General features: G+C 46.1%; 1 protein-coding gene across 7 annotated transcripts in view; it reads right to left on the reverse strand.

The window, feature by feature from the left end:
- LOC117152412 overlaps positions 1–21,906 on the reverse strand; it is an 83,035-nt gene that overhangs the window by 24,536 nt on the left and 36,593 nt on the right. For 5 of the 7 annotated variants that reach the window (XR_004462793.1, XR_004462795.1, XR_004462796.1 and 2 more), the window contains 2 exons: positions 18,585–18,650; positions 2,637–2,807 (listed from right to left, as the gene is read on the reverse strand). Coding sequence is in view for 3 of the 7 variants with exons in the window: in XM_033324149.1 (XP_033180040.1) it covers positions 2,637–2,807; positions 18,585–18,650 (237 nt within the window). In the remaining 4 variants the exon portion in view is untranslated. The remainder of the gene's footprint in view (positions 1–2,636; positions 2,808–18,584; positions 18,651–21,906) is intronic. The other 2 variants (XR_004462794.1, XM_033324148.1) reach the window with 1 other exon arrangement.

Below are 21,906 nucleotides of genomic sequence, written 5' to 3' on the forward strand. Positions count from 1 at the left end.
CAGTTTCCCTCGGAAAGCTCAAAAGACACGTAGCTTGGCAAGGGAATTGGCCGAAGAATAAGTTGGACACGATCCAGCGTTACAGGTACGGCTGTACGAGGCTGTTGATCAGGTTAGGTTGGGCCTGGGCTGGGTTCTGGATCCCCTGGTGCACGCTCGTAGGTTCGCACCAAATCGTGATTCCCCGAAGTGGGGATGTCGAGTGAAAGGAATAGCCGAAGGAGGTAGAACCGAGAGAGGAACGAACGGATCGAAAGCGGGAGAACGCCATAGTCCGACGGCGGCCATGCTTCTCAACGCGCGCCGCAAAATCGTTTCCATCTTTGAACACGTTTCCCATGACCTCCTCGATCGGACAACCCGTTCGCGATAAAATCGAAACGGTATAGCGCGTACCTTTTATCCAACCGTATAAAAACCAGAAATCGATAAGTTTTTGCGACGACGCACGCACGCACACGGTTTACCAGGTCCGGTATAGGTCAAATTCGCGGTGACCGGGATCAAGCGTCGTATAAATAAAGGGAAAGTTAGAAAAGTTTCGAAAAAATGACGAATTCTCCTTCGATAGTTAGAAATTTATAGAAAATTCCAATGCACTTTACCGCGCGCAAGCTAAACTACCACCCGGGTCGACGAAAGCGTCGCTCTATTCCGTTGCTGTTCGAATGAAACTATCGTGTGTCAATTAGGTGTCCGTAAAAAAGAGAACGGAATCGAACGATGTAGAATTTCTGTCGATACGATGGCAGAGAATGTTCAACGAACTTTTCGGGCCCTTCTATCTATCTATAGCTCGCTTTCGGCAAATAATACAAAAAGATAAGGGAAGCTTCGTCCGAATCGGTGTTTTCATCGCGACAACATAAACCAACGTTGTAAAAACACGTTAGCCATATACGGCAACGGTGTACACGCGGACATAGGAATATCCATTTTTCACGTACAAACAGAAACACAAGGCGCGGTAACCGCCTACCATTCGACCACCCCTGCAACACTCTCTGTCTCCTTTTCCAACCTTCGTCCCCCTACTCTTGCGCCCCTTGGCTATTCCATCTCGTCACGCGTCCCATTTTTATTCAAATTCATCTGGGAGCTCCTCCGAGCGTCGGTCGAGGGAGTGCTGGCCGGTTCGCCAGTTTACAGGCCGGTCCTCTCCCTCCGATTCCATCTCGCTTCTCCGACCTGCGACGTTCGCCTTTCTCTTCCCCTCGTTTTCCATAAATTTTATATTTTATCTAGTCTACCCGGTTGCAACGTCGCTGTATCGCGCCTTTATTCTCGTACCGGGCACCAGCAGACTTTGGACCAACGGATTGCCGGAGTTCTCTGTGAGTTCAGAATCCTGGTTCGTCGATGTCGAGGAGGAAAGATTTTATCTTGGAAATTATAGACAGTGTAAAGTAGATTTATTCGAGCCAAGTCAAGCTCGTGACTCGTCGATATCGTTTGTAATTCGGCAGATTTGATTATTTTGCAAATATATATCTGAAGATGGTCTACGTATGAATCACGATAAGTGACATCTCTGCGAATAGTACGACTAACGCGTAACGGTTAAGGCGTAATTCTTCCCAATGAATAGACGAGTCTGGCATCGGTCGTACGACTCGAACCATGGACTCTTACCCATGAACGAGGTACTTGTACGTTTGTTCCATAAATTTCAAAAGACAAGAAGAGAAGGTAAAGTGGAAACAGCAGACACAGAAGAACGTAATTAGTGGCAAACCTTAATTCGGCTTCGACGTAACTGTCTATCTGTTCGACGGTTGATTCGTCGAGTTTCAGGGGCATGGCCGCGCGTGCACGTGGAACAGGATGGCGTGTGCGGTGCGTGCGTGAAAAGGAGTAAAATAACGCTGAACATGCGCGCACCATCGGCCGATCGTAAAAGCAGAGGGACCGGAACGAACTGTACGCGTTGATAGTTCCTACACATACGGTTTTCTTTCGGTCGCGTTTAATGAAATTGCCTTTTCGTGGCGGGAATTCCGGGCCCCTAATGAAGATCATACGGCCAACCTCGCTGAAATATAGCCGCTGATAGCCGATGATAAAACAAAGCCCCGCTGGATCGCATTAAATCCATCCTAGGACGGGGGATGGACGAAGAAAAGACGCCACGACATCGACGACGCGGACGTGTCCGACCGTTAATCTTCGGATTACGACGACCGCCTTCTAGAAACGTGACGTGGGATTTCTTCTTCTTAACGCTGCGCTGTCGCGGGAAAAACGAATCGCTCGAAGCTTCCGGATGCGTACTTTGCCCTCCAAGGAAATAAATCTCGCGTTTCGATGGGATTACGATGCTTACAGAGGTTCCGTTTAGACAGTCGAAAAATTCGACAAAGATTCCAAACTATTTTTCTGCGTACCTACGACTCTGCTTCTCCGATGGAGTTTCGCGTTATTTTCACGACTTTCAGAAGGATAGAATCGGTAATCCCCGGCTCGAGGAGAAAGTAATGGCTGGCGTAATTCGAGTCGCGAAAGAGTAAAAGCGCGTAATACGCGCTTTTAAGAATGTCGAGCAACGGAAGAGAAAAGCGTATCGCGTAGATCCCTGCAATTGTCGCGGTACGATCGAGAGAAAAAACCAGGTGAAACGAAATGAGAAATCGACTCACCTTCCGGCTGAAACGACAAGGGCGATGAGATGGTTGCGAAGCGACGACGTTGCAGCGTCGTCGAGCGTCGCGACGGTTGCAGGGCCGAGGGAGGGGATGCCGCTGCCCTTTTCCCTTCCAAGGGTTTCCACGGCCCGAGCGGCTAGTCCATGCCGTCTCGTTTTCCAGCTGCTGAAACATCCAATGCACGTTCAAGCGATTCGCAACGTGGCCGCCGGCCAAACACATCGGACAGTGCCGCTCGTTCCTCGGCTTTGCTCGTCCACCGATGCTTCTCTCTCTCTCTCTCTCTCTCTCTCTTTCTCTTTGTCCGCGCTCCAAAGCAGAAGAACCAGCCTCGAATCGCGTTTCCGTCTCGAATCACGATCCAATCCCGAGAGAAACGCTTCCTTTCATCGTTTCTTCCTCCCCTTCCCACCGATTATACTCGGCCACTCGTGTTCAACTTTTTACACGCGATAACGTACGCGGTCGTCGGGCCGATAGCGCTTTCCGCGTTGCACTCACTGTAACGCGAAACGCTCGCACGATCGAGGTTCGCGAACCGCGGCTCTTGCTGTCGCTGCTTCGTCTAAAGGTTACGTAGATCGCGTGGATCGTCTATGAAGACCGTATACTCGTGAAACGTGCAACTCGCGAACCAACGACCCATGTCCTTCGAACGATGTCCTTCGCCGAACCAAGCGGGACGAAGCACGAAGCGTTTCGTATGCACACGTGGCGTCGATTCGCGATAAGAAAAGCGAACGAGACGAAGAGCCGCGAGACTGGAATCGAGGCGAAGAGCGATGAAAACGCGCGAACCTGACGTTAGCGAATCTGGCGATGCATCGCGTTGGCCGAGTTGCGACTGCGGCTGCCGGCGCGGCGGCGAGTAGCGAAGCGAAGAGATGTTACAGCTCTATACACGCATTGGCGAACGTAACGTAACGGAAATACACGCGAGGCGAGCCAGGCGAACGAGTTAGCTCGCTGCCAAAGCTTGGCAGGTCTACAGACTATGCGTGCAGCCCAGGCCAGATCGCCGGTAGGTACCGCGGCCAACGGGATCTACTACTATGCTCCAACTGTACCGGCCTTTTCTATCTCCCTTTCTCCTCTATTTTCCTCTCGCTTTATCTCGCTGGTCGCCGCGTCTCGCGGCGGTCGGATCTCTCGCCAAGCCGACAGAGCACAGGCCGAGAGCGGATTTGTTGCGAGCGACACGTAATAACGACCGCCTCTCTTTGCCTCGCACACGCTAGCGTCGCAAAACCGTAGGATGGAACCCGGTCGAAGCAGGCCAATCAGGCAGCCACCGTATCTACCTGCGGACTGCCTTCTGTGTAGCACCTGCGGCCAACGTGGCCAGGCCTTGTAGGTACTTTGTAAAATGCCGGCGACCGTCGATGACAGATCACCTCGGCCTCCTCTAACCCCCAGCCCGTCTCTTTCCCTTCTGGCGATACTAACCGAGCCCTTCACCTTTCTCCCTCTCTACCTTTCTCCCTTTGGCTTTCTCGTATAATCTTACTAAAACTTTTATATCCTATTTACCGAGGCTCGCGTTATTGATGTTTCTGTTCTCTGTGTCAACGTCAACGAGAAAATATCGAGCCACGATTAATCGCTGCGATTTCCCCATAGTCGATCTCAGTTTTTATTTCGTTTTATCAGTCACGCGTTTCTTCGGTGATTAACTTCTGACCACGATTAAAATTATTCGTCTACTTATCTGCGAAACAAGGTTCCTATTAAGGGTTCCAAGATTAACCCTTATCGCAATACCTTCTGAACGTTACCAAGAGTTCGCTAACCTTTTACCAGGAGTGACCAAGATGGAGATCGTATTTGCCAGAGTTTCTCGGAAAGCGAGAAACTTCCAATCCACCTCCACGATCGCGGGGACGGAAGATCTCGAGAATCGAACTAATTGCGAAGGGAAACGAGTGGCCAGTGCGCGAGTCGCGGCGTAGAACGTCGCTTGATTGAGTCACTAGCCGCTTTTATTTCGTTGCCTATTACCCAGCCTGGAGGCCGCAAATGCGAAACAAAGGCTCTCTCGCCATTGATTGAACTCGCTTGTCTCTCGGAAACGTTTAGCGGTCGAAATTGGCGGTGCTTTGGCGCTTTCTCGCCGCGATGCCGGCTCCCAGAGACCGCTCATTATCTCTATCATCATCGTCATCTTCTTCATCGTCGCGGGCATCGTAATCATCATCGGTATCGTGGCGAATCGGACCGCGAACGCGCCACCCGTTCTCCGATGCCTCCGCGTTGCTCGTAAAAATATCCGAGGCCGTTTGCGGAACGCTTCGAACGGGCATAAACGGTCCGCAAAGCACATGGAATGTCAGCGTTTATCCTGGATACGTGTATTCTTCTTATTCGTGGCATATTACGCGTGCTTTCGTCAGTTACTCAACTCCCACCCCCGAATTCTTCCTTTTTTTTATACAGCCTTACAGCGGTGGCAAAAGCTGCCAAGATACAGCGATCGGTAGGAAACGAGAGTCCTTCTCTCTCGAATTAAAAAAATTCGTTCTATCTGTTCGACGCTCTAATAATTTTAGGAGAAAGAGACGTTAAATTTTGTAGATCATTCAACTTTCATCCCCGAATTCACGATTACTGGAATTTTTGTCGATTATTCGTATTTGCGTTCGATTTTTCGATTTGCATTGAACTTGATCTTTTCCTGTTGGATCGTAAAGTAGAGTTTCCCTCGTCGGTCTCGCACTCTCCTCCGATATTTGTGAAAGAAGGGAACACTGAATTTTGTAAATCGTTCGAGGAAAGTTCGAGGAATTGTTTCTCTCCGACGAAAGCTTCTCGTTCGTATCGAGCCTATCGGCCAAACGATAAAAATGTCAAATATATTCGTGTTGCCCTTCACAGAGCGGCGTACAACGTCGAATACTTTAATTAACACGGTTGAAAAGGGAAACGGGGCTCTCTGCGAGAAGGAATTTCGAAAGAATCACTGGCACGGACCGCGTGCGGATTTTAATGTTAATTCCAGCGATTGGCTCGCCCTGGCTGTGTCGAGATTTCAGGTCCAACCCACGATATCTTAATAGGTTCCCTGCTACTCCGGTCGCATGATGGCCGCTCGTTTATTTTCGATCGCCTGCTTCGCTCTCCGACAAGGCTTCTATTCAACGAAATTATTAACTACGAGGATCTGTTCTCGCTATCAAGAAGAAAAGCGAGAACACGATGGCGATAATGTTTTCGTCCAATAACGTCGTTATCGAGAAAATTCCTGCTTCAGACTTTGAAAAACATAAAGCGTGAATACTCTCCACTCTGCAACAGGAGCGTCGTCATTTTACAATTCCACGAATTTTCGCGATTCTTCTAGATCGCAGATGTTCGCGCATCGTAAAGATACCCGCTCGTTATGATATTTAGCGAGCGAAACAAATCATCGCGATCAGGCGTCGTGTCTTCGATCGTATTAGCAAAACGAATAAATTTGCCTAAAGATCGTCAGACTATAATAGCGACTATTAAATTTCAATATCCATCTCGTTTGTATCTCTCGTACGGATAATGGAACATCGAGCGATCACAAGAAATCCAATACACGCTCTTTTCTTTCAAAAAATTAAGGTAAAATTCAATCGTTCGCTGTTATAAATAATTCAATACGTTACGAGCTTGGTACAATTTAAACTGTGTGCTATTTAAAGACTCTCAGGGACTCGATAAAGATATGTATATGCAAATCGGGTAGACAGCCTTCTTTTTTGTCACGTTTAAAAGAAACAAACGGCAGAAAAGGATAAAAAATTGACCGCTTAATTGTGCGCGAGAAGTGGCCTACTCGCTTTTACGTCGATCCGCCGCGTGTTTTATGTTTATTATTTTATAGCAGTGTAATCTGTGGACGGTTAGGCTTAAATAGACGGCCACCGCGTTTAAATAACGACACTCGGCAGGTTTGTAAAGTCACGATTTATCGTTGATCATCGTTCGTCAAAGCAACCGTTCAAATACAAAGTTCGAGGCTGTGGATTTGATAAATTTACAACCTTAGGAAGGAAATCGTAAAACCACGGTATACCTGGCGAGAATACCGGGCATGTACCCAAGAAACCCATCGCTAATCTCTTCGTATACCGAAACAGCTATCCTCGTTAAACGTTCCGCGTTATACGTAGATTCCTCGAAAATGTGAAACAACCGAAAGCACGGAATTAAAATGTAACTAGACTAAGCGGTATATTTCAACGTACATTAGAAATGTCTACCACGTTTCGAAAACAGTCTCGTCGAAACGACAGTGTCTGCGTGCGCGCAACACGCTCGAGGCAATTGAAAATGAGCTGGAGATGGACGTTGACGATGTATCAATGGCCGTTTAATTGATCAATGGTCAATAGGTGTCAATTCGATGTTACAAGTCACGGAAAAGGTCGACAGGGGTTTGTTCTTAGCGCGTTACGATATTTATGATTACCGTGGAAGGTATTCGTCGCAATTATCGGCTGTTTAAGTCGACGCCGACTGATTCCTGTTCGGTACACGAGGATACGCTAGACGGTGTTCGCGACTCGGTCCACTCCTGGCATGCTGTTGCAGACCAGAGAAACAGGGAGAACATAAGAGCTCATAAATGTGAATTTAAGAGGCGCAATAAAAACACATTGAAATTGAGAGTGAACGAGCTAGAGCACGTGCTCCCACCGTAAGATTCTCTCGTTTCCTGATATTCGGAATGTTTAGGAAACACATCGTCGTCCCCCTTCTCAGCTTGCTTTATGCTCGCTGTATTCATCGATCAATCGCATCGTCTTCCATTATAAACCTTCGTATCGTTCAAAAGTATCGTATAATCGCTGTTGGCTGCGAAATGCAAGTTTCCAACGTCGGGTGAAACGAAAGGATCGCTTTACAACCCCCGCTGCAGGGTCATTCGCGCCCTAAGCTCGCTCAATGTCGACCGGGATATTTCGGAAAGCCATAATCCGCATATTCTTGTGTCCCGGTCGAAACAGGCCGTTTGAACGCTAACAGGGCCACGATCACCTCGTAAAAGCCCGACTAATGCGTTTTCACTTTCGTCGTCTGGAGGCTCTATGCAAAAAAAAAAACGTCACAGGGAAAAGCTCAACCCTTACGATTGTTTACCTTTGTCGAAACGATGTTTCGCCTTGGATTTGTCACGATGCGGTTTTTTCTGCGGCCGACCTCGAACGAACACCACTCTCGAGACGTTATAAAATGCGTTGCTTATCTAAAATCGACCCTGAACGATCGCTATTGTAGTAACGTCACGAATGATTTATACGGCGCTCTAATTTTCTACTATCTGGCAATTTTGGAGGTAAACGTTAACAGGATATCTACGTTTTGCAATACGCGTTATTGTCGGATAAAATTTGGAAAAATTTCATATCAACGAAATATATCTTGGCGTTTGGTCGAACGCATTTTTTATACAGTTTGAGAAAGGATAGATGTGGCGAGTAACGTAGCCTGGTAAGAAAGTGCAAAATTCCAGGCAAGCCAGTTGGCAACACTGCTTTCCTCGCAGAGACGCAGTATCGACCGCGGCCCCCAAAGGCTAAAGCATCTCAACCTCCGAGTTTCTCCTTCCTTCTGCTGTCTGAGCAACCTCCAGGATCCTCGACCCCTTCACCCTTTTACTGCCTCGACGGCAAACAAGACGACTGAATTCCATCGAATAATTAAAGCGAATTAAACGCTTGTCATTCAGGCACTTGCAACATTTTGCCTATAGACAGTAGTCTCGTTTGTTTGTTTATCCACGATCTTTGCCACCAATTTTCACGGAAATTCCTCTGATAGGTATGGTTTCGCTAAATACAATAAAAATATTCGCTTACTTTCTTATCGTACACTTACAGGCAACGATTTTTAGATTCTTTATTACGTATTCCAAAAGAATCGACATTTTCTAGCACTTTCATCGCCGTTTCCAGAGTTTCAACGTAGCGTTTAATTGTGTCGAGACAACGAACGGCACGTCGCATCCTAAATTACGCGTTATTCGCAGGGAAAGCGTTAAACACCTTCACGACGATGTAATCCGTGACAACTTGTAAAGTAGATAAGACGCGTGCACAGGTGTTCACGAATATTCGACATGCACGGACACAGCCGTGCACGAAACCGTTGTACGAACGACACTCGTGCACACGTACGTAAGTACGCAACGAGAAGACTCTACGACCAGTTTATGGTCTCTCAACGTTATATCGTCTGTGTATATCTCTGACAATTCGTCGCTAATGCTTTCGCCATTAGTTCCGATTGCATGGCGTGCCTGCCGTGCCGCGGACACGCTTAACCGCCAGAAATTATGCGGACGATTCACCGGGTCGGATCAGTCGCTTGTTAACAACCACACAACTTTCGTTCGATGCTTCGTCCGACAACGAATTCGCCAACTGCGGAGGTTCGATCGATGAAAGTCCTTCGATCAGACGGGTCGATAATCTTGAACTTCCACGTTCAATTTTACACGGAATAATCAAGTTCGTTATATGTATGCAGTATGCTGCGACACACCGTTCATCTTTCACGTAACAACGAGCAAATAAGACAATATCTAATACTTGGAGGCAAACGTATCAGAAATAAAAAAATAATTCGAACAACCCTAGCAAAGAAACTTGATAAAATAAACGATATATCTTCCTGAAATAAATCAATACTCGTATTATTACGATAATCATTACAATGCCTCGTGCTCTATCCTTATGACGGTATGACGTTTTTGTTTGAAGAGAATGTTTGCAGCTAGACAGAAGGATACGGGAAAGAAAAATACGTTCAGGTCACGTAAGAAAGTGTTACATTCACAACTGCGAGCGTCTGGACTTTAATCGCCCGTATTTCATATCCTAACAATATATGACAAATTCTTATGGCAGACAAACATCGTATTACAACTTGCGAATTTTTTCTCTCGCGTCCTCGGCGAATCAAGTTAGAACGCCATTCGTCTCGAGGAGAACATCGAACGCACGTAGCTGGTACAAAAACCGCACGATCCGAATCCACGAGAGGGTAATTGATTACACGAGTGGAGACAGAAGAAGAAGAAGAAGAAGACAGGCGAAAAAAAGGCGAGGTAGAAAGAAAACGGGAGGCAAGGGTGAGCAGAATGCAGGCGTAGGAACCGAGCTATCTAATGGATGCGAATATATCGCTGTAATAAATTTCGCAAAAACCCGAAAGGGGGAAGAGAGGACGAGCAGGGGTTTGCTCGGTCGGCCAGTTTCGCGGCAGAGCGGCCTAAGGGCACGGTTCTTGCTCGAACAAGGAGGAACGACGAAGAAAAACCGAAGGAAAGCGGTGGAACGAGAGCGTGGCGAGGAGATCACGTTTCCGGTACGTACACCCGACGGCCATGTTTCCCCCGGCTCGGCCAATCGGCTGGCTGCTTTCGTAGAAGGGCTGAAACAACCCTACGGCCAGTGGAGCTCCACCCCTCGGGAACGTTCCTCCGACGGATCAATAGAGAGCTGCAACCCCCGTTCCACCGTCACCCCCGGAACGCGCCGTCAGAGGACTATCCACGTCGTTTCCTAACCGTCTCGAAGGGAAGAAAGCCTGCAAGCTGACTTTAAAATGCGTTCGCTCGGCTGGAGATTGTACCGCTTCGAGGAAACGTTGTTGTTTAAGCGCAGCTGCTCGTTTTTTTTTTTAGCGCTATTTAACTGCAACTCGCTAAGCCTCCACTCGATAAATGGATACCACCATCGTCGTCCAAGGGATGACCGTAAAGTCGTAGATAAGACGGCGGTAGGAATAGATCGAAAGTGGGTCGAAGGGTAACGGTAGAATAACAAATAGCAGAGCAGTGGTTTGTTTAATATTCGTCAGTCTATACGAGCAAGAATAGAGCAGACAACTCGAGAAATGACTTTTCCTCGAAAGATCTTCGAAACGGGCTCACCCTGCTTTAAAAACGAGAGTATTCTTCCACAAACAGTATCTCGCGTCTTCGTTCAAGCCTGCATTTCGATGAATGAAAATATTTATTTTAAGTTCGGAACTGGTGTCGACCGTTCGCAGCTAGAAATTCTCCCCTTAATAAGATCGTATCTGTCCAGAGGCGGTTTGTATCTGATGGGAAACGAAGTGGGCGACGTTCGCTTGAAAAATGCATGGCCGACGTGGCGGGGTGCTGGCGTGTACGTAGCAACGACACCCCATGGTATTTCGAATACACGGCATACGGAATACCAACAACGCTGGTCGCACGTTCCCCCGCGTGGGACCTTTTTGCTTTGAAATGGAATTCCCTCAGCATCCACCACCCTACCTTCGCGCGACCTCGCGCGGGAACATGGCGACCGCTTCTACGAACGCCGCCGCAGAAGCATCAACCGACGACCACGTTGCCTTGCGAGACGTGCTATGTGGAAACGAAGGGGTGGAGGGGTGGGTGGTCGACAGGGCGAAAGGTAGCAAACCGAGGGGAGCAGAGGGGAGAAGCAAGGTAAGAAACTACGGCGAAACAAGGCGGATCGTCTTAATTTCAAACGGCTCGCGTAATGAAAACTTTCCTCGTTAAGGGCCCCCTTAATGTTCGTTCGCCATCTTGCTGCTAAATGCAAGACAAGAGTTTCGGAGTTTCTTGGACGCGCCAGCTTCACTCGGACTACGGAATTTAAGTTGGCGATTGGCTCGCACTGGCGTCAGAAGCCTACCGTGAATATTCAGCTACGTAGTTCGAAACCGACAGATTCCGAGCTATATTTATTTACGGTTTCACGATGAAAGAGCCTGAAAATTAGAAATGCCTACGATATGTAACCGAGTTCGCTGTTGAAGCAAGGAAGAATCGATAGATCGGACGGAGAAAAAGGAAGAAACAGGGACGAAGAAACGAGAAGATGCCTGTAACAACGAGCAGCGACCGTGCGTAGGAACCGCTCTTTGATTATCCGCTGCTTGCTATAATAACGAGTTCATAAAGATGTTGAGGCGCATGCGCGTGCAATCGGCCGATCTCTCTTCCTCTCTTTCCCTGGCAGACCGTGTTCTTTCGTGCCTGAACTTGGAGAGCACTCACACGCATCGAAATAATATTCCCCATTTACATACTTATAGGCTCACACAGTCGTGAATCGAAGTAGAACCCTCCTACCGAGAAGCTTACTCTGTCGGTTTGCTCTGCTCTTCCATTCTCTCGTCTCTTTTCGTTCTCACCAGCGTGTTCTGCCCCTAGATCTCTCTCTCTCTCTCTCTCTCTTTCTCTCCCTCTACCCTGCACCACCATTTTTTCTTCTTTCTCCCTCTCGGAATCCCCTCCAGATTCTACTCTCGAGCCGTATTCTCCCTTGCTCGTGGTAAACGAGTCGAACTCCTCGTCTGCCTCTTCCCTCTCGTTCCTCTTCCATCCTCGCTTCTTTCGGCCGAGCAAGCTCTTTTCTCGGTCTTATTTCGTCTTTAATCTCTATCATACGTTTATGAGGCCGCATAACCACGAATCGAAAAAGAATCCTTCGGACGAGCAAAACCATCGCGATATTCTTCTCCGTTCTTCTTCCTGTTCATCTCCTTCGCCTTCTTTTTCTCCCTGCTTCCAAGTCTTCCCTCGTCCTTGGTGGCTTCGACTGTCTCAATCTCACCGGCGCGCTTATTCCCTCCTCTCCAATCCTTTAGCAACGTTTCATTACGCTTTGTTAACTCTCGCCTTCCTTCCTCCGACTCTTGTTTCCTCGCAACTTCTCATCGTATCCTCCTTTACTTTTGGAAGCCATCCTTTCCGCTCGAGCTGCGAGCTACCTCCGTGGCGAATAGACGCCGCACAGGTCGAGACATCTTATTTGAAACAATGTTCCTCACTCGCCCGTAAATCCTCATTTCAAATCCCGAAACTCATATAAAATCTGGCTGCGCCAGGTCCGAACCCTTTCCGTTAGTCCTTCCTCCTCGACCCTCGCCGCGACCTTCGTCCGATTCCACGGCTCTCTCCGACCACCATCGTCCATTTCGCTTCGTTTCTCCTTTGATATATCGTTTTTGTGAAACGTGGCCACGCTGTACCTACTTTGCGCACGGCTCCTTGCCTCTCTCGAAGAAAACTATGCTCGATCTTTTGCTCCAAGCGACGAACGTATCGCGACGAACAAGCAGAAAGATTCGGAATGACGACAGAGTGGAATTTCCGTGTGCAATCGAACGAACGTGGCAAGAAAAAGTTCAAGGGACGACGCTGGACGAGAAGACTTAATCTCGTTTAATGGCAAGTTGGCTGGTAATAGGTACGATGGAAAAACATGAGCAAAATGTATCGTAAAACGATGTTATTCATGCGGAGGACGATACGAAGGAAGATCGAATCACGACGAGGGTTGAGATTTATAGAACAAACGACCAGTCACAGAACCACTTAGGCTAAGTATAATATGGTGGTCTGAATAGAACACTGGATGGTGGAATGTGCAGTTAGAAAGACACCATTAATCAACGATAAACGAGCCGAAGACTATAAACATTAAGTAAAATAAATCCTTCGATTAAATTCCGCTCATAATGTCAAACCATTTAACGAAAAGGATCGTTCGAAGCAACGAAACGAAACAAGCCACGGACATAAAGTGTGACGCCGTTTGAAAAAAAAATAATCACATTTGGACACGTATCGCGAGTTTCCCTGACACGCTGGTCTCCTTCTTTCATCGAGATTCCTTTCCATCCGCGAAGAATGTTTCGCTCCAGGTGAACGTTTTACTCGATCGGAGAGAGCCCGCGCCGTTCCGTTACGTCACGAAATCCTTGCTGCGATAAATCAGCTGGGCCGAAACTCCGCGACACGTGAGTCGTAATATTTAAGTTAATGACTCGGTATAATAAAGTTAATGGCTTTATGATAGCCGTCTCGTGGGACAGCGCGAGACCGTGGCGACGACCGTCGCGGAGACACGCTCGAATACCCGAGATGAATGCGCTGTTAGCGTACGTATCGCGCGAGTACGGGTCGCGAGCAAACGGAAGGACTTCCAAAGGTGGAATAAAGCTGCGATCGGATTAATTCAATTTGCTCGAATTCAAGCGACTCGAAGTCGAACGTCGAATGATTTGACCGAAACTTCGAAGAATATTCCAATCGTCTCTCGAATATGTAACTGGATAGAAGAAATAAAAATTCAATTCCGAAATCAAATAAAACGACAATTTTGATAGAATTCGTTAGTACGATCATATTGGATATTAAAATTGTTTATTGTGTTTTTCCTCCTTATAGTCTTCGTATAACCAAATTAATACCGAGTAGGTGAAACGAATCTCTGCTCAAATTTCATTTTTCTCAATTACGGTCATAAAACTATGAATTCGTATAAACGCATCCGCAGTCTATTAATAAGAAATCCCACCTTAAGAGCAACCATCGAGAGCTCGCACGTTCCAGACTACTTTCAACGACGTTATATAGATATATCCTTTTCTCACGCGGCGACAACGCACCTCGAGTTTCGTCTTTATCGCCTTATAAAACGAACGTCTCTCGCACGCGCACGCGACCGTAAATAACGCTTGGCGATTCTTGACATTCTCTCTTCTTTTCCTTATGCGTGTACGCACGCGAAAACCTGCAAATCCTGTCTATGCCACGCCACGTAACTCGGCTCTCCTTCCGATTTCTCTGCTCGCGAACCGTGGAAATCTGTGCCGATAACGAGCAAACCTATTTGCTAAGCTTCGGATGGCAGAATGTTACACCAACTGGACGATAAACGACGCTGTTAATTTTTAATTCGCGAACAAAGCGTGTGAAATTATGAAGATCAAAGAGAAGATAAGAGATTTGAGATTAATTGGTAGGTACGTATCTTCGTCTTTCGATTCATTACGAATTTAATAAAATGCTTGATACTCGTGTATTATAAGAGATAAGTGCGGTGGAATTGTGCAGAGGATCGATAAAACGGTAACGAGAGTCAAATATATTTAAAATATATCAAATAAATTATAAGTAAATATAGACAATGCCCAAAGTCGCTCGTACAAACGTATTACGCTACGTAAGAATAAAGAAGACCCCTGAAATATTTCGCAGCGCGTGTAACAAAGATAACAGGAACACGAGAATTCTCAGTGTTCCACGTTGAGTCTTAATGTCGTACAGCTTACAAGCGCTATATAAGCATACGAGCCCAGTTACCTTTCTAACCTTCCATTTAAAAAAATACTGAAAACTCGGAGCAGCAGACAAGAAAGAAGGGTTGCGGTAGCAGTTCTCCGAAAGCCAGACGATACACGCTATTCCGTCGGCGAGTCGAAAAAGAAAAAAAAAATGTAATTTGCAGCGTACGCGAAACCGGGATTTTATACAATCGCGCGCGCGTTAGCTCGTAAATATCGCAAGGCAGCGGCCAGTGGATTTTTTCTGCTCGGTTTTACGATGCAACGCATGCAACAAATCAGTAGTTTTGCAATCGCATCGCGATCCATCCGAGTCCACGAACCTGGAATCCAGCTTCGGAATAAACATGCAGATTGCGTGAATCTTTCCTTCTTTATTGTTATTAACTCGGCGTTATCTACTCCATCTCGGACGAGTCTGGATAATTGCACTGTCGACAACGATGGATAACGATGCATTTATGGGAAACAATTTCCTTGCGACGCGAGTAACTCGCAGGATTCTTTAAGACGCGCGTGCTTTTGTGACGCGGATAATACGACGATGCGTCATAGCGCCGGAGGGCCTCGGATTAATTTAATGAATCTGGCATCAAGGGAAGAAGATACGACTGGCTATAAATAAACCACGTCAGCTTATCACGATACTTTCCAACTACCTCGATGATATTACCACGTATACGCAGGTTGCGATGATTTAAGGATAAACAAATGTTTATCCATGGTATCGACGTTCTTTTCCGCGTTCGCCAATTCGTACAGCGATCTCGAGTGAGTTTGAAAAAATAGATCGACGGTGGTTGCAGAAAGTATTTGTACGTACTTTCATTTTTTCATCTTTTATCATTTTCGCGGTATCGAGTCCTGGTAGTAAAATTATGTACATAACGCTGAACGATATAGAATCTAATACGGCTAGCTGTAATTAATCAGGACGTAAATAATATAGTGAATACGGTGGAGTGAAAATACTTTTTGTAGCTAGTGTATGCATTCCAGTTTGCGAAATGTTGCACGTAATATAGTTTCAACTCTTAACTCTGTTCGTTTCAACTTCGAATTATCAGACTGTGCCTGATGTATAATTTACTTTGCTTAAACGCACGTTTATGGCCGAGATTTCCGCGAGAAGAGGTCGAATAACAAATGAGACGAGAGTCGTAAAAAGACTTTAGTCGTACGAGATCAAGATCATCGTTGCCGATTTTTCTTGATCAACGATAAATACATAACGTACTTTTTACCTTCGCAGTCACGTTTCCCATTGTTGGACATCGTTAGCTCGCTCGTTGTATCTTCAAGCGAAGATGTACGATTCGAGAACGTCACGGGAGTTCGTTCGATCGCATTGCCACAGATAGAAATCCAAATCCTCGAGTACGAGCAGACACACACGTAGAAGCACGAAATCCCGCCACGCGTGACACAACCTGACGCCGCCGGAGAATATAACGCACTGACTAATACCATATTCCAGCAGCCCTTATTCGAAGCCCTAAACCCTTGAAGGTGTGTCCCTGCAAATTTACGGGTAGGCACATGTGTTCAATTTCGCGGACCTGTTTGTTCCACTCCTTCGACCTCGGAGGGGAAGAGTCCTCCTTCGAATCTGTCTAAATGTATAAAAACGAACCGCCTGTACGCCTTTCCCTCGTTTTTTTATATTCTAGCCGCAGAAACGCAATCCATTTTTTTCAGCCAACGATCGAGCAACGCTTTTAAGTAACTTTGACTTTAAATTAAATCGTACCTGTGAATATTCATCGCTCGATCGAAGATTCGAAATTATCCGACGCGAACGCGTGACGAAATTTGAAGATTACTTCGTGATGCCGAGAACGTAAACTGGAAACCTCTTTGAAAGATAAAAGAACGAAACGAAGAAAGTGAGAGAAGGCTGTGCATGTATTAGACGAATTAACGGTTAGAAGCGGAGGCCGCGTAAATGTCACGGCGGCATCGAAAGAGCTACGTGTGAAAATTCTGTTAATATCCGTCGTTAGTTACGGCTAGTAAAATGCGACTTTAATAAACGCGAGCCGCTGGGAAACGATAACAGGAACGCCGCGACGTTTTACCAAAACCGTGAATATCGCGAATAGGACGTATAGGAATATCGCGAAAAACACACTCGTATACTACGAAAAACAGAAAGAGTTCCTATGCTTTCCTTACGCAAAATCGAGCAAAATATTGAAAAATGACACGTTAGTAGAGTGGCGTGTTCTCCGCGTCTTGTAGGAGAGACGCGATACATGCTAATTTCTCTTTCTTAAATTCTATTCTGCGCTTACTAATTAATTAGAAAGCACTTTAAACGATAAAATAGATAGGCGCGTACTTTATCCTATTTCCATTGCGCTTATAAGCATTAACGTATCATCGACGTAAAATTTTAACGTAATTTTTCGTACAGTTGTTGCTTTAATCTTCCACAGACGACACGTGCAGCGACAGCCGAGCAGCCACTAACTTGTTTTCCCAGGCACACATGCAGGGTTGTAACAAGAAGCAATATATACGATACTCTTTCTCTCATCACGAGATATTACAAGTGTGTCGACTTTTTGCCCGTGGCGTCTCTCCCAAATTTACCCTAGGAGCGTATTCTCGCATCTGCCCAAACTTGATACAACATTTATATATCTTTTTACTCGATAAGAAAATAACGACGGCAAACGTGAAAAGCCCTCTTATGATTACGAATTCTTTATCGACGAAATCTAGAACTTTAATCCAATTAATTAGCTTCTTAAACCGCGGTGTAAATTTCTTCGAACGTTTCAACCCTGAATTTCATTTTCGTTTCAATCGAGAAAAGGTTTTCAGCGTCGGACGATCGCCCGAAAGAATTTTCCAACGTTAGAAAAGTAGGATTCGGTGGAAGATCGACTCGAAGGAGCTTCGTTGCACGCAAGTTTGCGTCTTCGTTTCCTAGATTACTATAATCACCGGGAAGCGTCGATTCAGCGAAGCCTCGCGTCCTACGTGTTCGTAACTTTCGCCGGATGCGTGTTCCAGTAAATTGCGCACGATACGATACTTTCCAAACATTTTGCCGGTTTTACTCGCGAGGTACAAAATCTAGTTAACCAGTGCACCAGAAAATAGCCTTCGCGTTTAATGCGCCAAAGTTACCGCTGTCTAAGACTTCCGAGTGCAAGCCATTCGTTCTTCCGGAAAATCGTTTCGATCCTCCATCGATATTCCAACAATTTACCCACTATAAACATACGCTTGCGATTGCAATTCTTTTCCAATAGCGCGCCAGTTGGACGAGGAAAGCTCGAGCAGTAAATTACGCTCAGCCGGGTTAATCCCGCGCTTCTATTCGCTCTTGGCGAGATTCTAGACCGTCGGAAGAGGCGAAACAGAGGCAGCCTCGAACGCTGTCGTCGCGCGAGCACGCCGCTAGAATTTTACGATACGCGTATTAATCATGCCGGACGACGTAATGCACGAGTCGACCAAGCAGTGCGTTTACGTCGAAACAGATTTACGACGAACAACGTCGACAAATTTGCGTTTAACGAACGACGCACGACGAAACGCGCGAACCGTCCGCGACAGATAACAGAATTCGCCGTGCGTGATCAGCGTGATCGAGATTTCGATCGACGTTCGTTTTATAATCAAAGAATACTCGCAATTTATTCGCGAAACGGCGATCTGCTTCGTGCTTCCAAGAGAGATGCGTTTTTCACTCGTTGGCGTTAAACCGAGTTCGTTAACAGACACGCGATTCGTATTCGACTGGTTCCGTTGCAATTAAGTATGCTTCTTCTCCGCAGCGTTGCGCGCACCAGTTATAAATTATTCTTTATTGTACACACTCACCTTTGATGGGCCGTAGGTGAGGCGGTGAACGAACAGCGATAACTCTTCTTCGCCACATGGGGAAACCTGCGCCGCACAAGTGACCAACAATTAGATTTTTCACCGCTTTAATGAACATTTTTCTTAATCCCTTATTCAAGGCTACGGTTACAGCGCGTGCAAATTGCGACGAACCGCGGTTCCGAAGAATACGCCGGAACAAGACTCGATGCACAGATCTTTGATATACGCATTTGGGTGTTCGGATTCGAAACGACGGTTGGCTAAAATACGCATCCACTGTAACCATAACCCTATACGTAATTATCAAGCCATGCAACGCTTGTGATACGAATCTTTAACAAAAATTCAACGCAAACGTATTCGTAACAAAGTCCAAGCTTCGATTCTTCGATAAATTTGGAATCATCCATCGAACCTGGAATTATTCGATCGATTGGGTTATCGAATATAAATTATGCACGGTAGTTGAATATTTTACACCTGACAGGGTGTAACAGCAGGGAATATAATAAAATAGCCATTGAAGAATATCAGACGATACGAAGTTTACTACGCTCGGATCTGATTAATTAGTACGTATAAATGCTACAACAAATACGACGGTGTATCACTATATAAAATACTTTGCGCAGTCACTGTATTCTCTTAACTCTAATACTAATACGCGTCATCGCTATTAACGAAGAATCGTTGAGACAAAGTTGGTCGTGCAAACCGACGAGATTTGCGAGAAAGAGACGGGTCGATAAGAGATTAATGCAACTAGCGACACATTGCGCAGCCGCTGTTAACGCGGACATAATGTTTCCTCGATAACGCGACATATTCGCGTTCAGTTAAGCGGGTTTATTAGCGATACCGAGCTAACGGGCGTTACGCGATGAGCGACGACACATCGTAAACCGTGGTTCGGCAAACGTACGCAAACATTTTCACGAGCGACCGCGATGTAACCGGACAACGTCGAAGTTAACTTCTGCCGTAATGTTATCAACGAGCGGCCGCGCGATGCTGTCTGGCTGCTCGCCGATCGCGACTACGATTACGACGGACCACGGTCTATTCCGAGCCTTGAACCAGAAACAGACGTTCTCGAGCGATAAATCAAGAAAATAACGAAGGCCCTTTGAATCAGAGCGAAAATAGGCGGCGAATAATTCACCTCGAACTAGTACAGATTGTTACGTTAAAAGAGAAGAAAGAAAGAAAAAATAGCGACGGAGAATTGTTCGTAATCGAAGAAATAAACGGGGCACGTTTCGCGTAACCGTAAACGACGGATTGTATTTATTCGTACGTGGTTAATCACGGAATAAACGTAAAGTAAATCAATCGCTTAATTTTTTATGCATTTCGGAAGAGTAGATTACTTTCTTCTTTACGTACTTTGAGAACGGCGAGTTGCTATCAGAAAAATTCTCGTAAACTTTATTAAGAAATTACTTTGGACGGGGACAAAAGTAATTTCAAGTCGACGAACTGCCATTCTGCATTTATCTTTACTTGCTGCCGTATATCGATGCTTCGAGGAGAAAGTTGGCGTAAAACTAACGAGGCTGAGGTAACATAGTCGTTGTCTTAATTCCCCTTAATCGTGGTTTCTTTAAAACGTCGTTCCAACTCGATCGAGCGGCGCAAGAAATTTTAGATAGCTGGCGTCTCGCGTAAAACTTAAGCGGAGGGATAAAAACTAGTCGAATAATGTATTCTAGCTTTCTGAGATAACGATTCCACGTTTTTCCATTGCGCATTCAAAATAAAACGACTACCTCGCGGCCGATGACAAGCGTAGATCGTCGATTCGAAAGAACGTTTCGACGAGAAGATCGATAGAGAGAACGCGATGATGTTGGAAAATACGCAGCTAACAAAAGTTACCTTCGACCGAGTCGCCATCGCCGCGAGCGCACCGAGCACGAAGAAAGTAAAATGGCGTCGTCGCACTGTGTCCGTCGGATAACTTGCGGAGACGAAACACGCAAAACCGTTTCCTTGATTCTTCCGTGGGTCGATTCGCGATCGCGTCAGCTCATCGTGACGACGAGACGAAAACTGAGCAGACCTCGTTTCCTAGCGCACGAAATACGTGCCGGGGCACGAAAGGGAAAAAAAGAAATCAAAGGAGGTCGTTACGACACGACCTTGGATCTTTGTTAGTGCCGGCTGATATCCGACGTTTGGAAAAAATTGGAGTATTGACGGAAGAAGACCTTCTGCGGAGAAAAAAAAGTTGAACGAACATTGGGCCCCGTTTCGATTGTTCGTCTGACCTTCGAAGGGGATATTGGGAACGGTTGCCGCGTTCAGGAAAATTTTACCGCCGGTACCGAGACGTCCTCTTGTTCGATGCCGACGGAACGACTCGATGACATTCTTCTTCGAGATTTTTGTCGCGCGATGGACCACGATTGTCGGAATATTCGTCAACGAAACGGTAGATCGTTAAAATGTTACCAATGAAAAATTTGGAGACGATAAGAGATAGTAGAATAACACCCCAAATATAACATCGACTCTTAAAAGATAGTTCTTTCGTCATGTGCAAAGTTATTCGATTGTCCGAAGAACGTAACGTCGTTTAGATCAGTCGCGATAACAAAGATTTCAAACTATTTCTCCCAATGCGATATTCTTGATACTACGTAAGTTTTCGCGAAATGCAGCAGGGAAACATATTGCGATTAATATTTTCGGAATTATAAGGAACGTAATAAGATTGTTTCTTTGGAAGCTACGAAAGAAGCAGTGCTTATAAACCGGATTTTTAAATCTTCGTTTCCAAGATGATCGTAACGTTTCATTAAAAAACTTATTTCATGAATTTCACGACCGTTAGTTTTTTACGATTATTCTTTCGAAATTAGAAAGAAAATTATGGCCGAAACGACGTCCGACGACCGATGAATTTAAAGCGCCATTCGAATATACCTAAATGGACGATCCATCGCGTTATTCGGAAACGAAGTAAACCGAATTTTTCGAGCATACTGGATTCTTAACAGGTGATCTCGGGAGTAATCACGTTTCCGCGCGACTTCGTCGGTCGAACGTCGTTTCGCCGAGACGGTAGGCGACGCCCGGCGTCTTTTCCTCGATATCGATTCCCTCCCCTTTCTGTTTACTTTCACTCTGCAACCCCTTTGCCGTTCGGATTAGTCGGAGTTAGGAATCTACCCTGCGGATTCGACGGGGGAGACGAAAGAGGCGTCTCGAACGAAAACATCGTCTAATTTTCCATTTCCTCGTTCGCTTCCCACAGCGACGACGACCATCGACTCTGGACGTAAAAGGAGCGAAACATTTCGGCTAATTATAAGCG

Source organism: Bombus impatiens, unplaced genomic scaffold (genome assembly GCF_000188095.3).
Source record: "Bombus impatiens unplaced genomic scaffold, BIMP_2.2 scf_1506, whole genome shotgun sequence".
Taxonomy (NCBI): Eukaryota; Metazoa; Arthropoda; class Insecta; order Hymenoptera; family Apidae; genus Bombus; species Bombus impatiens.